Raw genomic sequence first — 15,133 nt, 5'->3', positions numbered from 1 at the left:
ACTTTACCGAAAGAACCAAAGAGTATGGATCCTTGCAGTCACGAGAACTTCAAATCTAGAAGCTTCAAATAACGAAAATTTTTGTTACTGGCAAAAAGGTATCATAGATGTAACTGCTCGACCAGAGCTATTAGTGTTCTGGTACTTGTGTAGTGAGTTAAACTTAGTCGCAGACGTACTCTTTGGAGGCAACACATACCAACACAAAGGGGTAACTGCCCCTTCACCAGATAACAACCTATGTTGGTGGACCACCAGGCTAACTACACTAAATACACTGGAAGTAGCTACAACGGACAGGACCCCAGCTTGGGTCCAGGTCCACGTGTTGGTGACTCTTCACGGACGTCGAATGTAGATCTTCAGATGACAACAGCAATGCTGAACCCCGGTCCCTCTGGGGACCTGGCTTATATCCTCACTGGTGGTGGCTGGCTCCACCCTTGGCCATGACCATCTTCTCGAATCCTCTAGCAGGATCTCGCCCCGACACGTGACCACCCCTAGCCCCCCACTTGGGGCCCCTGTGTAGACTTTTACGAGTCACGTGTCCTCCCAGGTCAACCAGAGTGCCATGGCCTACAGTAACCCCATTCTATGGCTGACACTCTCACACCCCATCCTGTAGGGGTCGGCATTGCACGCTGAGCGTGGTGCCACTCAGTGCTATGACTCGGTGCTCACCGAGCCTCTCTTGGGCCGGTACTACACCCACATATACGGGGTGTCCGCGATATGAGTACATCGCACGCCGTGCCTCTCCAGGGCTGGCATTGTACAGTGACATATCCGATGTCACTACACTTGCATTGTCTTTGTACGGTTTGCCTTTTGACGTTATCTGGTCTAACACTGGTGAGACGAGGCCATAAAGGCTTCTCTAGCGTAGGCCAATCAGTTTAAAATACAATGCATTTTTCATTATATATCAGAAGATCTTTTTTTCCTCAAGTATGTGTGGTTAATGCAGACTTGATGTCTTGCAAAATGTATATATTTGATGTTTGAACATCTTAACACCTGTTTTATTGCTGGAAAGGGTAAACCCTATTATTTTTTCATCATTAAGGTCACCGTTGTAACGGAAAATAATAAACTCGTTACTCGAGTTACATGAGCTTGTGGAAGAGAGGACGATGGGTGGGAATTCCAAAGTGGAGCAAAGAGAGGGAAGACACAGAGAGGTGATGCGACCTGTAGTGTGGTGAGTGCAGGGTGCCACGGTGGAAGATGATAACTACCTTACCTGGTATACAGGAGAGTATGAGTTCGATCCCGACCATGACGCCTATATGTTTGGAATTTGCAGGTCTCTCTCCCCGTGGTCGCGCGGATTTCTCCGGGTCTTCCCTCTATATTTAAAATAATCCGTTTCGAGCATTTGGGTACGAAATATTTCCAAGTGAAAATCCACGTTTCGTTGATATATCCAGTGGCCAGGTAGTTTCCTGAAAAGAACTACATAGATCAGTGGGTCTTCCCTGCTAAAAATTGTTTGTACGTTCGCGTGTGCCAATCCGTGCATTAATAAAATTCCACTCGAATCGATTACTGATTCTGAAATCGGCTCCAGGTTTACCAGTAATGAACCATGACAACTGCATATTTCATAAATTTTTTACAAAAATGAAATCCATTCGGCTGTTATTGTATCAAACTCTCTAAAGCAGTGGTTCTTAACCTGGGTTCGATCGAACCCCAGGGGTTCGGTGAGTCAGTCTCAGGGGTTCGGCGGAGGTTAAGACACACACCCGACTCATGATTCGTGATGACACGTCCGGCTTGGCCATCATTGGCTGCAAGTGATCACGCTACATCGCTTGGCCTATCCGTGCTGCAGGGAATTTGGTGCGCTCGGTAGTCGACTTGTGACTGCCGTGATGGTACGTCGTGTGATTTCTTTCTTAATATTTTAATCCCTTCATACTATGTCGAGCAAAAAAAGAAAGTGGTCGGACGAATATGTACAATATGGATTCACATGTATAACGGAACGTGATGGGAGTCAGCGTCCTACCTGCATGATTTGCAATGCCAAGTTGAGCAATTCTAGTCTAGCACCGGCAAAACTAAGGGAACACTTCCTTAAGCTGCATGGAGATGGGGAATACACAACGCTCGCTGAATTCAAGGTGAAGAGAGCCAGATTCGATGAAAAGGCTACTCTGCCTGTTCTCAGCTTTGTACCCATCAACAAACCGATCCTCACAGCATTGTACGAAGTTGCTTACCTGATCGCAAAGCAGGGCAAACCACACACCATTGGTGAAACACTCATAAAACCAGCTGTGTTGAAGATGGCGAATATCATGCTGAAGTTAAGTTATCCCAAATTCCTCTTTCAAATTACACCATCAGCGACAGAATAGAGGACATGAGCAGACATCTTGGCTCAAGTAGTTGCAGATCTGATTTCAAGCCCGGCAAAATTCAGCCTGCAACTCGACGAGACCACAGACGTTTCCAATCTAAGCCAGCTTGCTGTATTCGTGCGCTATGTGAAAGACGACGTGATAAAGGAAGATTTTTTATTTTGTAAGCCTCTTACAACAACAACTAAGGCAGCCGATGTGAAGAAACTTGTGGATGACTTCTTCAAAGACAACAATCTTTTGTGGGATATGGTTTCTGCAGTTTGTTCGGACGGAGCTCCAGTCATGCTGGGAAGAAAGTCTGGTTTTGGTGCGCTAGTGAAAGCCGATGCACCACACATCATTGTTACGCATTGTATTCTGCACAGGCATGCGTTGGCAACAAAAACCTTGCCTCCAAAACTGACAGAAGTATTAAAAATTGTAGTGGAATGCGTGAACTATGTGCGAAATAGTGCTCTGAGGCACCGCATCTTCAGTGAGCTGTGTAAAGAAATGGGCTCTGAATTCGAGGTACTTCTGTACCATTCTAACGTTTGGTGGTTATCCCGGGGACAGGTGCTGAATCGTGTTTTTGCAATGCGTGTGGAATTAGCCCTGTTTTTGCAAGAGCACCAACATTGTCATGCAGATTGCTTCAAAAATTCTGAGTTCATTCTCATTTTAGCGTACATGGCTGATATCTTCGCAGCTCTCAATCATCTCAATCAGCAGATGCAGGGCGGTGGAGTCAACATCATTGAAGTGGAATAAAACCTGAAGGCTTTTCAAAAAAAGCTACCGTTATGGAAACGACGAACAGAGAACGATAACTTCGCAAACTTTCCCCTGCTGGACGACTATGTAAGTAAGATCGAAGATGTATCTGGAATCGGAGACATTTCTGTACCCGCGGAACTGAAGCAAGCAATTGCCACGCACTTAGATGAGCTTGCAAAGTCTCTCGACAGATACTTCCCTACAAGAGTCATATCCAGCATGGGTGAGACAGCCGTTCACGTTTAGTGTTGAGACAGCAGATGTCAATGATGAATACCTCGACGAAATCATTGAAATTCAGCAGTCAGGTTCAACAGCAACTCTTCAGAACAACAACGCTCTCAACGTTTTGGTGTCAACAAATGGTAACGTACCCTGTTATTGCTAAGAAAGCCCTGGAGATTTTCATACCGTTTGTTACAACATATCTTTGCGAGCAATCCTTTTTGAGGATGCTGGACATAAAAACGAAGAAAAGGAACAGACTTTGTTTCGAAAATGACATGAGAGTGCCACTTGCCAAGGTGAAGCCGCGCATTTCTGAACTGGTCTCTGAAAGGCAACAGCAGAAGTCACACTGATTTGCAGTAAGTGTTCATTATTATAGTAATAGGTTTTTACCCTTTTAACTGGTACAAAATCTGACACCTTTATACAAGGCATCATGTTTGCAATAACCTCAACACAAGAAGTCAAACTGCAAAGAAAAAGAAACAACTCTGATGATGATAATGATATGCACTGTCCTTGCAGTTGATTGGTCCACACCCGAGACAGCTTTCTTTAGAGCCTAGTCTCCATTGGTGTTGGACCAGATGACGCCAAAAGGCGTACAACTCAAAGACAGCGCACTATCAGAGTATTGAGAGCTCGGGGTAAGCATTTACACTATGAGATCTCCTTTACCAGTGGCAAAATATAGTAATAGGTTTTAACCTCTTAACTGGTACAAAATCTGACACCTTTATACAAGGCATCATAATGCAATAACCTCAACACAAGAAGTCAAAGTGCAAACAAAAAGAAACAACGCTGATAATGATAATGAAACATGATGCCTTGTATAAAGGTGTCAGATTTTGTACCAGTTAAAAGGGGTAAAAACCTATTACTATATTTTGCCACTGGTAAAGGAGATCTCATAGTGTATTCATTATTATGTTTTTGTGTGAAAATCATGTTTTGCTGGTTTTGTTCTTTGAACACAGTGATGTTGATGCACGGTTCATTTTGTGCACCAGTAAAACATATACCTATGTTTTGAATTTGAAAAAATCATATTTTATTTTTCCAATTAAGAAAGGTTCGGTGAATGCGCATATTAAACTAGTGGGGTTCAGTACCTCCAACAAGGTTAAGAACCACTGCTCTAAAGTGTAATGAAAGGCATTTTTTTTGGTTCTCGTGAGATGCATGTCGTGGGCATGTATTGTTAAGTTTTAATCAAGGCAACATCATATGGGAATGATAGTTGTTACTACAGTACGTTGTATTATATAAAAATGTAAAAAAAGGAAACCATACACAGCCATCAACGCTTATTTATTTAAGGCGATCGATCGGGTCAGGGAAAATGTGGAGTACGCGTGTAACATTGTCAACATTGGCATCATGAAACTAGAGGAGGCTGCGGCTGCACGATTGCTCTGTCACCGAGCACGAACGAACGGGCTTCTACCGCATTGCAAGTCGCGATGCTATTGGACACGATGGACGTGGAGAATCATGGAGTGTACATTTGTGAAGGCAAATTGCGTAACATGGAGACTTTCAGTCTCATTCCTCAACGATAATCGGGCCCAATGCCTCAATGAGCTCAGCACGCATTGTTGTGTTATCACTGCTACACCGAACTGTACACGTATTGTGATACGCGCACGATTTTCCTTCCAGGGACAATGTAATTTACAAACCGTATTGTTGATTAAATAAACACGCCAACAGGCTGAATGTAAATTCAAAATGCTAGGAACACATGGTATTTACGAAGCCACCTAATGAGCATCCTTCATAGGCAAGGAACCTCAGCGAGTGTCACTGCTGTATGGCAGGACGAGTGTCACCGCTGTAGGGCAGCACGAGTGTCACCGCTGTAGGGCAGCACGAGTGTCACCGCTGTAGGGCAGCACGAGTGTCACCGCTGTAAGGCAGCACGAGCGTTACCGCTGTAGGGCAGCACGAGTGTCACCGCTGGCGGGCTGGACCAGTGTCGCGCAACCCTCTAGGGCTGTGGTGAGCACGCAGACAGCCAGAGGGACCCCGCCGCCAACTACGAATTGGCTCCCGTTTCATTCCTTGCACTGGGGCCTATGCCAACGATGTCACTGCTAGACAGCGCATAGCAGCATCCACTCCCTCGTGACAACCCCACAGGGGTCCCTCCTCGGCACCACCCCACAGCCGGACTTCTCATTGCTCGTTGTCGGCAGCAGCTGCTGCTTGTGGCCATGCCACTGGTCACATCCTCCTCCGCCCAGCGGGTGTCCTGGCAGAGCACCCTGGTGGGCAGGGTCATCCAAGGAGAAGCGAAACGCGTTCGGACCATTATTGGTGCTTCAGAACTTGGCTGACGCCACGGTGGCGAGATGTTCACTACCTCGCCTGGTATACAGGACGTCGTGGGTTCGTGGGTTCGATTCCGACCCTGACGCCTGCTATATTTGGAGTTTGTATGTCTCTCTCCCCGTGGTCGCGTGAATTTTTCTTCGGGTCCTCCGGTTCTTACCCTCCACATTTAGAATCAACATGCGTTTAGAGTATTTGGCTACTGCTATAAATTTCCACATAAGCCACTTTCGTTGGGACATGTGACCAGGTCGCTTCTGAAAAAGAGCTACATAGTTAAGTGGGCCTTACCTGTTAAAATAATAGAATAAATAGATTTAGGATAGGCTCACGTTACTTTCCCGATCTGTGCAGAACTTGACACTTTCACAACATTCTATTGGCTCGTCGGAAATTACGTGAAAGCATTTACTGCTGAAATCCTTGTACTGTCCTGTATCAGTGTTTGGTCCAATTAATTGTGTGAAACAGGTGGAACCAGAGAGGACAGTGTGAGAGGATGCGGAGGAATCGGTTCCCCAGTGTCCCTTCCTGATTACACATTCGGGGTAATGAATGGGAAACACATTCCCGGCCCGTAAAGTGCATGGATTAGCTTGGTAAAGCATTGAAAATGTGATATTTACTTTGCTATACATATGTAGTGACTGACTCGGAGACACTAAGAGTAGGAGGCACTCTGTTTATTAACAGACTTAACAGTTCACACTTTAGCAACTACGGTCCCCAGTCAGGACAGCTGGCAGACTGCCTGACTGGTGACGCCGAGATGGTGAAGACGGTGATGGTGATGAAAACTCCAGCAGCACGACGGGATCCCACTCCAAATGACAGCCCCAAAGTCACCTCCCGGGGCCCCTCTTATACTGTCAGCGTGGCCTGGCTCCGCCCTGGCCACGCCCCCTTTCTGAAACCCACTAGCAGGTTCTCGATCTGCCCCTTCCGTAACCTTTGTCCGACATCCCTCTCTCTGGTCTATCATGCGACCGGCTGTCAGTCAGGGTTGCTGTAACTGCAGATCCCCTTCCCTGCCAGCAACAAGCGCTATGCTGCCAAGTGACCGATTCTATGTCACTACACATATGCTCAGTCCGCACCTCAGATTAGCACAATTGGCTACGTATGGTGCGAAAGAAGTTCAATATACATACATGCTGTAGTCGAACATAAAAACACCTCGTTACAAAATTGGCTGAAAAAACCCAACGCAGGATCATCCTGTAAATAGTCCCACTACTCAGCATAGCTTTCCTGGATAAGTAAGCAAATTATTATTACTGTTATCTAACCTTGTTCGTGGACGCATTCATATTTGTTTATAGGTGGCTGGCCTCTGCTCCTACACCACCTTCATAACCTCAACACACGGCAGGATTAAAGTTAGACTTGGAAATGAGCACGAACCTGACCGCGGGTACAGCTTATTTTTGCCGCGAGAGCAGGGATGGAGGCAGTATGCGCCCGTGTGCTATGATGGGGGGGGGGGGGAAGGCTGACAGGAGGGGGGGGGGGGTCATGCGGTCCTGCGTGTACGTTTGAATTATACATGACAGCAATAAAGCCCACCACACCACCCGCTCCTAAATCCCATTTTCACAACTCCATTGTTATGTGGCGTGTTCGCACGTAAGGCCATTGTATTTTGACGTTTGCGAAATGGAAGCTAAAAATAGCAATGGGATGATGAAAAGTGCAAAAAGATGCGAGCGGCCAGTTGCGCCGCCGAAAATGAAGTCGGAAACGCGTTTAGATTCCTCCAACAGCGCGCGAACACAACTCCCTATCTGAACGCCGTGATATGTCAGAGAATATGCGGTTTCTTCCATCATGTCATTATTACATCATGAGCGCGTTGGCACGAATTACAAAGGGGGAGTCGCATCACTGGAGAAACGGTTATGAACTACAAACATAACAAAGCCAAACAATTTGGAAACTTAATCAGCAACAGCAAACTATATTGAGTGATTAATATTGATGTAATAAAGGACTCTTCCACTGTGTCTGTCTCCGTTGTTCTTTATTTGGGTTCTTACAACTTTGCCCCACACGGCCCTCGCTCAGAGCCTTCCGCTTGGCAGCTTGACAGCTGCCGTCGCTCACGTAGCCTTTTCTCCCCGCTCCCGATGCAGCTCCGCTGCTGGCTTCCCTCTTAGCCTCTCCGCCTTTGTGCAGTCTCTCAGCTGCTCTCTCTGCAGCCCCACCGCTGCTCTCCGTCTCCCCCGTGCCCGGACACCGCTGGCCAACGGTGCAGAGTCCCGTCCTGTGGCGATCGCGCCACTCTCCACTCTCTGCCCTGCGTGGCCTCCTCCCGTCTTTATTCTTACACTCTCTTCTCGTCTCTTCCGGTTACCGCCCTTAAGAGCTTTCCCCTCTCCCCCACGTGACCTAACCCCTCCCCCCGTTACGTCATATCCGCGAGGCCGTTTACGCCCGCATTACATTGATAAAAATTTGCATGTGCTCCTTTTAAACATGAATGAGAGGTGTGTGCTGCAGTTATCCAGCGATTAGCACGGTTTGCTACGGACGGTGCGAAAGAAGTTCGATATACGGTGTCTGCTCAACGATTCATTGTCAGAGGTACAATTTCAATACCACCACCACCACTGTCAACACTGTCACTAATGAGGTTGCCTGAGATGGAGAGGCCCTGACTTCTGTCGTGATAGACCATCATCCTCATTCTCACCATCACTATCCATATCATGAGTATCACCCCTACAAGCATCACTGTCATGAAAAACATGAGCAGCATCATCATCACCAATACTGAGTATAATATCATCGTCAATACTAGGACGTTTATACAGCCACATCGTGAATCCATCTCTGGCACATCTCTTACATACACTGACAGATATAGGGAAGCACAGATGCGTGGGCCGTACGGTAACGCAACTATGACACAGAGACGCACGCAGACAGGAAGACATGGGGTACCAGGAGAACATTCCACAATCCACAACGCTATCCAATACCAAGCATCACTTCAAACAACTGTAATATGAGAATATCCGGCTCACTGACATATCACACCTTGTCATGGTGATTGGCTCTGTCGGTCCTGGTTTACAGCCAATGGGGGGAAGCCTGGGGGCATGGCCCTGACGTGATGGAAGGGTGACAGCTATGGAGATTGGTTCTGCTGGCTTTGACCTCAGCCAATGGGGAGATGAGTCAGGGACGTGGTCCTGGGAGCTGACGAGGGAGCCTGGAAGATTCGACGCAGGCTAACGAGGATTGGCTGAAGCGTACCACGTGACCCGGGGATTAAATAGGGGTAGAGAGGAATGACACGTGGTCAGAACGGGAACCAACGAAGGAAGGAGCCACGCGTGAGCGGGCTCCGAGTTGCCACGTGGCAGTGCGTCTCTCTCGTTCTATCTGTCCCTTCACGTTGTCTACCAGCAGCGTAAAGTAGATGTAACCCAAAGTGAATAAAAGACAGATTCCAGAAGTCGTCTCAAAGAGTCTTATTACATTGGTGTCAGAAGTTTCTTCTGGGACCGTTTGGAACCCACCGGACCCTCCATCGGAGGAAGAAGCTGAGACGGACGAGGACGAACTGCTGGGAGCTATGGCTCCTCTATCTCCGGCTGCTGCTCTCCTCGGCGCCGCTCATCGCTGACAGGCTGCAGAAGCGACGGCCTCAAATGCGGACAAAGGATGGCGGCTAATGGCCCTGGGTCGGCCGCCGGGGTTTCAGCCGACTGCCGAGGACCAAGATTTGCAGCGGGTATCGACGTCCGCCATTGCTCCTGCCGCGCGGGGAGAGGCCTCCATCTTGGACGGGGCGGCCGTGATGGAGCCACCGGACGCCATCTTGGGCGGGGCTGTCGCCACGCGGTCGCCGGACGCCATTTTGACGGAGACGCAAGGAACGCGGGAAGCGGGAATAGAGACGCTCGAGGCGTTGGCCATTCACCGCGGACATCGTCTTCCTCAAATTAAGGAATTTATCGCCAGGGGCGATTGGAGTGCCTTCACGTGGCGCTTCGAGTCGGCCTTCAGATCCGTTCGATGGACGGAGGCAGAGGCACTGAAGGCGCTGCCCACGCTGCTGGATGATGTCTCCCTGGCGGTCTTCCGATCCATCCCGGCGACCAAGAAGAAGACGCTTCGTGATGCTTTCACAAAGATGGCAGAGTTTTACGACCCGCCGACGGCGGCTACCAGAAAATTTATGTCACGTCGTCGAGGACCAGAGGAATCGCCCTTGGCCTACCGGGGGGCGCTGTTAGCGTTGGCCATGGCCGCCTACCCCGACTCGACGGCTGATCTCCTGGATCCTCTCATCCTTTCCCGAATGCTTGAGCTATCCCAGGAACTGAACATCTCGCTGCCGGTATGCGGCCACGAACCGCTCACGTTGCGATGGGTGGCGCGCTGCTTGGACGCTAAGTTCAATCTGAAGCGCTGGGATCAGATGGCGGCATGGACGGGGAACCCCCAAATAGACGTTCCACCGTTGGGATGGTCTCCACGGCGGGTCGTCCACTGCTCCGATGACTCCGGCGACGACGAGGTGATGGCTGCTGTTCCGCGCTGGATCCCGAGAGGCCGGCTGCGCGACCAGCATGATGATACGGGTCAACCACGTGCAGGGGCCGGGACGAGCGACCGCCGGACGATGACGGCCACGTGCTTCAAGTGTGGCCGACGGGGCCATTTCGCCCGGGATTGCCGCTGCCGACCTCTGCCTTCTCCGCTTCCGTCGAGTCAACTTCATCTCCTCCACCGGGCGCGGATCCACGACACCCTCGGGCGAGTCGGCACAAATCGGACACCCGGCAGGCCTTGTCACATCACCCATCCACTCGCACACATATTTGCGCTCCGGACGGAAATTGTTGTACACCTGTGTCGATGCCACACTCTAATACGCAATGGAAAAAATTGGCCCCTAGAATGGTAGCTGCCGCGTCGGGCTCATCGACGGTACGAGGTATCATCGATGAGATCGATGTCCGTATTTTGGTGGACACGGGCGCGTCTGCCACCATCATTTCCGATGTCATTTTTCATCTCCTGTCTATTCCCACGTCACGGATCCGACCGGTTAATGACGCGTGTGTTGCTGCTAATGGGGGTAGCATGGGTATTTTCGGGCAAGTTGATGTGCGCATTGCTATCGGTAATATTACCGCGGAGGGACCAGTGTTGATTTCTCGCTTATTGGCCGTCCCATGCCTATTAGGCACCGATTTCTTGCGCCGCATGCCAGTTAAGATACTTGTTGACCAAGGTTGCTTAGAAATGCCAGGGGGCCGTAGGATGTCGTTCCTGCCTTCCCTGCTGGGCCGTTCGCCCCCGGGTAACGCAGTTAACGCCATTGTTGCTGCCACGGTAGAGGTGCCGTCGGGCTCGCAGATGCTTATTCCGCTGCGTTACCGGAAACCTTTGGATGCTGTGGACAGTGCGACGGGTGTGCTGTTATCCCTGTCGAATTCGGTGGCTAAATCTTTTTCCCTGGTAGCGGCTCAAACTATCGTTCGGCCGGGTCAGGCCCCGTTCATACAAGTGTTGAATAGGGGCCCGAACCGGGTCGTCGTTCCGGCTGGATCGGTATTGGCTCACGCCACTACCGATTTCACCAGCTTTGAGGGTAAACCACCCACTAAAATAGCCGCTGATGGTCCTCGTTACGGTCGTTCACAGGATCGATGGATCGCGGATTTGTGCGGGGAAAATACATCTTTGTCGACCACGCAAAGGAACGCTTTGCATTCATTGTTGTTACAGTACGCTGACGTTTTCAGTAAAAACGATTTGGATCTCGGCCATACCTCGCTCTTGTCGCACCATATTGACACCGGTGCGGCGGGACCGATTTGTATGCACCCGCATCGCATGAGCCCTGCTGAAAGGGAACACGTGCGCGGCGCGGTGGACGACATTTTGGCGGCCGAAAAAAATTTCGCCGTCCAACAGTCCTTGGGGCGCGCAGGTGGTGCTGGTTAAGAAAAAGGATGGTGGAACGAGGTTTTGTGTAGATTTCCGCAGATTGAATAAGATATCCGTGGCAGACGCATACCCCTTGCCACGGATGGACGACTCGTTGGACGCTTTGTCAGGGGCAAATTTTTTCTCCACCCTCGACCTGTCATCGGGGTTTTGGCAGCTTCCCCTCGATGACGCGTCCAAACCAAAAATGGCGTTCCGCACGCCACAAGGCCTCTTTGAATTTAACCGCTTACCTATGGGCTTGAATGCGGCACCGGCGACATTCCAACGGTTGATGGAACTGGTGCTATCGGGGCTGCAGTGGGAAACATGCGTCATATATTTGGATGATATCATCGTATTCAGCCGCACGTTCGAGGAACACCTCCAACGCCTGGAGACAGTCTTTCAGAGGATGCGCTCGGCTGACCTAAAATTTAAACCGAAAAAGTGCCACCTTTTGCAACGGTCCGTCCGATACTTGGGTCACATCGTCAGCTCGGACGGTGTGTCCACGGACCCTCAGAAAACGGTGTGTGTCCGAGAGTGGCCCACGCCCACTTCGGTGGGCGACGTACTGCGGTTTATTGGGTTCGCATCCTACTTTCGCCGTTTTGATAATAACTTCGCGACACTGGCTAAGCCACTGCATGTTCTGACGGGGAAAATCAGAGATTTACATGGGGCCCGGAAGAGGAGCGCTCTTTTCAATCTCTTCGGGATCACCTCGCCACCGCGCCGACGCTCGACTACCCGGACTTTTCTCAGCCATTCATCCTTGACACGGATGCTAGTGATATCGGCATAGGAGCCGTTTTGTCGCAACGGAAAGACGGGGTCGAGCGAGTGGTGGCGTACGGCAGCAGGGTTCTGTCCCCTGTCGAAACGCGATATTGCGTGACGTGACGGGAACTGTTAGCAATAGTACATTTTGTTCACCAATGCCGGCCGTACCTGTATGGAAGGAAATTGCTCGTGCGCACTGACCACGCGGCCTTGCAATATTCGTTGACATTGGAATAACCATCGGGTCAATTGGCTCGGTGGTTGGAATCATTACAGGAATTTTCCTTCGAGATCACGTACCGCAAGGGTACTCGCCATGGCAACGTGGACGCTCTCTCCAGGTTGCCCCCAACTCCTCCCTGCGCCTGTCTGACGGGTACGCACCGCTGTGCAGCACTGCCTACCTCGCCCTGTCCGGTTATGGGGGCGATGTTGAACGATGAAGGCCAGGGTGTACCCGTTGGCGCCGACAAGACGCTGCATTTTCCGCACTCAGTGTGGCTACGCGAGCAGGAGGCCGATGCCTCTCTGGCTCCGCTGCGGAAACTGATCAGGAAACCGAGATCTCATTTGGCGGGATGGAAATGGCAGATGTTCCGGGGCCAGGCGGGACTATTGATGTGTACTGATAGATTGTCTGACCGTTCACGCCTGGTCGTGCCGACATCCCTTCGCCACGACCTGCTCCGCGCTCTGCACGCTGACAAATTGATGCACCTCGGCGTGCAGAAAACGTTGGCTGCGATGCAGCAGGATTTATTTTGGCCCGGCATGACGGCAGATATCACTGACTTTGTCCTATCATACCATGATTGTGCGAAGAGGAAACCGCCTCGGCAACATTATGTTCCGCCATTGAGTTCGATTGAGGTGTCCCGTATCAATGAACTAGTTGCTCTGGACATCCTGGGCCCGTTCCCTCCATCGGCTAGGGGTAACAAATACCTTTTGGTCGGGGTCGAATATTTTTCTCGATGGCCTATGGCCTGGCCTCTGCCTGACCAAACAGCCACTTTCTTGAATGGTTATGTCATGGATAAAGGAGCACACGAAGGGCTGCTCACAGATCAGGGACGTAACTTCTCCTCAAAATTGCTCAAGGATGTTTGCACTGCGCTGGGCACAAAGAAAATCCGCACTTCCCCTTACCATCCGCAAACGGATGGCATGGTGGAACGGTTTAACCGCACCCTTTCGGCCATGACTTGTCACACGGAAAGTGAAAAACAAACCGATTGGGACTTGCACATACCGGGCGTCCTGGCGGCATATCGCATGGTTCCGCACGCGTCCACAGGATATTCACCATTTTTCCTGATGTATGGCCGTGAGAATGTACCCCCGATTGATGTGCAACTGGGTACTGCGGGTAAACAACCATCCCCTTCCTTGCCTGATCACGTACGGGACTCGCTTAAACGGGTTACAGAGGCGCGAGAGGCCGCCAGATGTGCGACGGCCTGTACGCAGGCAAGGAACGAGAGGTATGCGCATCGATCGCGAACTGACATGCCCTGGTCGGTGGGCGATCTGGCATGGCTCCATTGCCCTCAGGTGCCAGTAGGCACGTCCCCTAAACTGCACAGGCCTTGGCGGGGGCCTGTGAGGCTGGTGGACATTCGGAATCCCCAGAGTGTTCGCGTCCAGTACGGAAAACGCCGTTGGTATGTCCATTCGCGCGACTCAAACCCTACATTGACCCGCGCGCTGGCCCCTCATCTCCACTTGTTGACCTGCCGGGGTCTGGCATGCTGAATGTGCCACTTGCCTCGCCCGTTGATCCCCAGCGGGGCTGTGTTGTATCCCCCGCAGATGAACAGGTTTTGAGGGACAATGAGACCCCGGACGTCCCTCCTCCAACGGGACCTATCCCGGATACAACCGAAACCAAACATTCTTCTTCTTCTTCTCCACGGCAAACACCTCCTGCAGATCAGGCGGCGAGGCGACCATGTGCGAAAAACGAAGAGGGTCCTGCGTCGTGTACGCGGTCGAAATCTCTTCCGTTTCATTAGTTATGATTGCCTTGCGGTCTGTTACCCTGTTGTTACTGCGCTACAGGGGCGCCCTAATGTATGTCTGTTGTTAATGGTTGAATTCCTCGGTGCGTAGACGCCTACTCCTCCCCTTTACCTTGTCAATGCGTCTCAGACGCCCTAATAATTATTTAAATTGGATTCGGCTTGTCACCCTTTTCCCAGCCGAGACGGCTGACTTTTTACACCGGGGGGGGGGGGGGGGGGGTGATGTAATGAGAATATCCGGCTCACTGACGTATCACACCTTGTCATGGTGATTGGCTCTGCCGGTCCTGGTTTACAGCCACTAGGGGGAAGCCTGGGGGCATGGCCCTGACGTGATGGAAGGGTGACAGCTATGGAGATTGGTTCTGCTGGCTTTGGCCTCAGCCAATGGGGAGATGAGTCAGGGGCGTGGTCCTGGGAGCTGACGAGGGAGCCTGGAAGATTCGACGCAGGCTAACGAGGATTGGCTGAAGCGTACCACGTGACCCGGGGATTAAATAGGGGTAGAGAGGAATGACACGTGGTCAGAACGGGAACCAACGGAGGAAGGAGCCACGCGAGAGCGGGGCTCCGAGTTGCCACGTGGCAGTGCGTCTCTCTCGGTCTATCTGTCCCTTCACGTTGTCTACCAGCAGCGTGAAGTAGATGTAACCCAAAGTGAATAAAAGACGGATTCCAGAA

The 15,133-nt window shown here is 50.8% G+C and overlaps 1 protein-coding gene across 3 annotated transcripts in view; it reads left to right on the top strand.

Annotated features, from left to right (window-relative positions):
• The window catches only part of LOC144724911 (uncharacterized), a 70,679-nt gene extending 55,546 nt beyond the window's left edge, over positions 1 to 15,133 (top strand). Inside the window, exons 3-4 of one of the 3 annotated variants that reach the window (XR_013586587.1) lie at positions 12,705 to 12,804; positions 14,241 to 15,133. Coding sequence is in view for 1 of the 3 variants with exons in the window: in XM_078604199.1 (XP_078460325.1) it covers positions 9,376 to 10,614 (1,239 nt within the window). In the remaining 2 variants the exon portion in view is untranslated. Of the gene's footprint in view, positions 1 to 7,207; positions 12,805 to 14,240 lie in introns of those variants that run through there. The other 2 variants (XM_078604199.1, XR_013586588.1) reach the window with 2 other exon arrangements.

This window comes from Lampetra planeri, chromosome 22, assembly GCF_965212315.1.
Source record: "Lampetra planeri chromosome 22, kcLamPlan1.2.h2, whole genome shotgun sequence".
In the NCBI taxonomy this organism is placed as follows: Eukaryota; Metazoa; Chordata; class Hyperoartia; order Petromyzontiformes; family Petromyzontidae; genus Lampetra; species Lampetra planeri.
The sequence above is the reverse complement of the archived record's forward strand: the minus strand, read 5'-3'. Positions and strand labels throughout refer to the sequence as shown.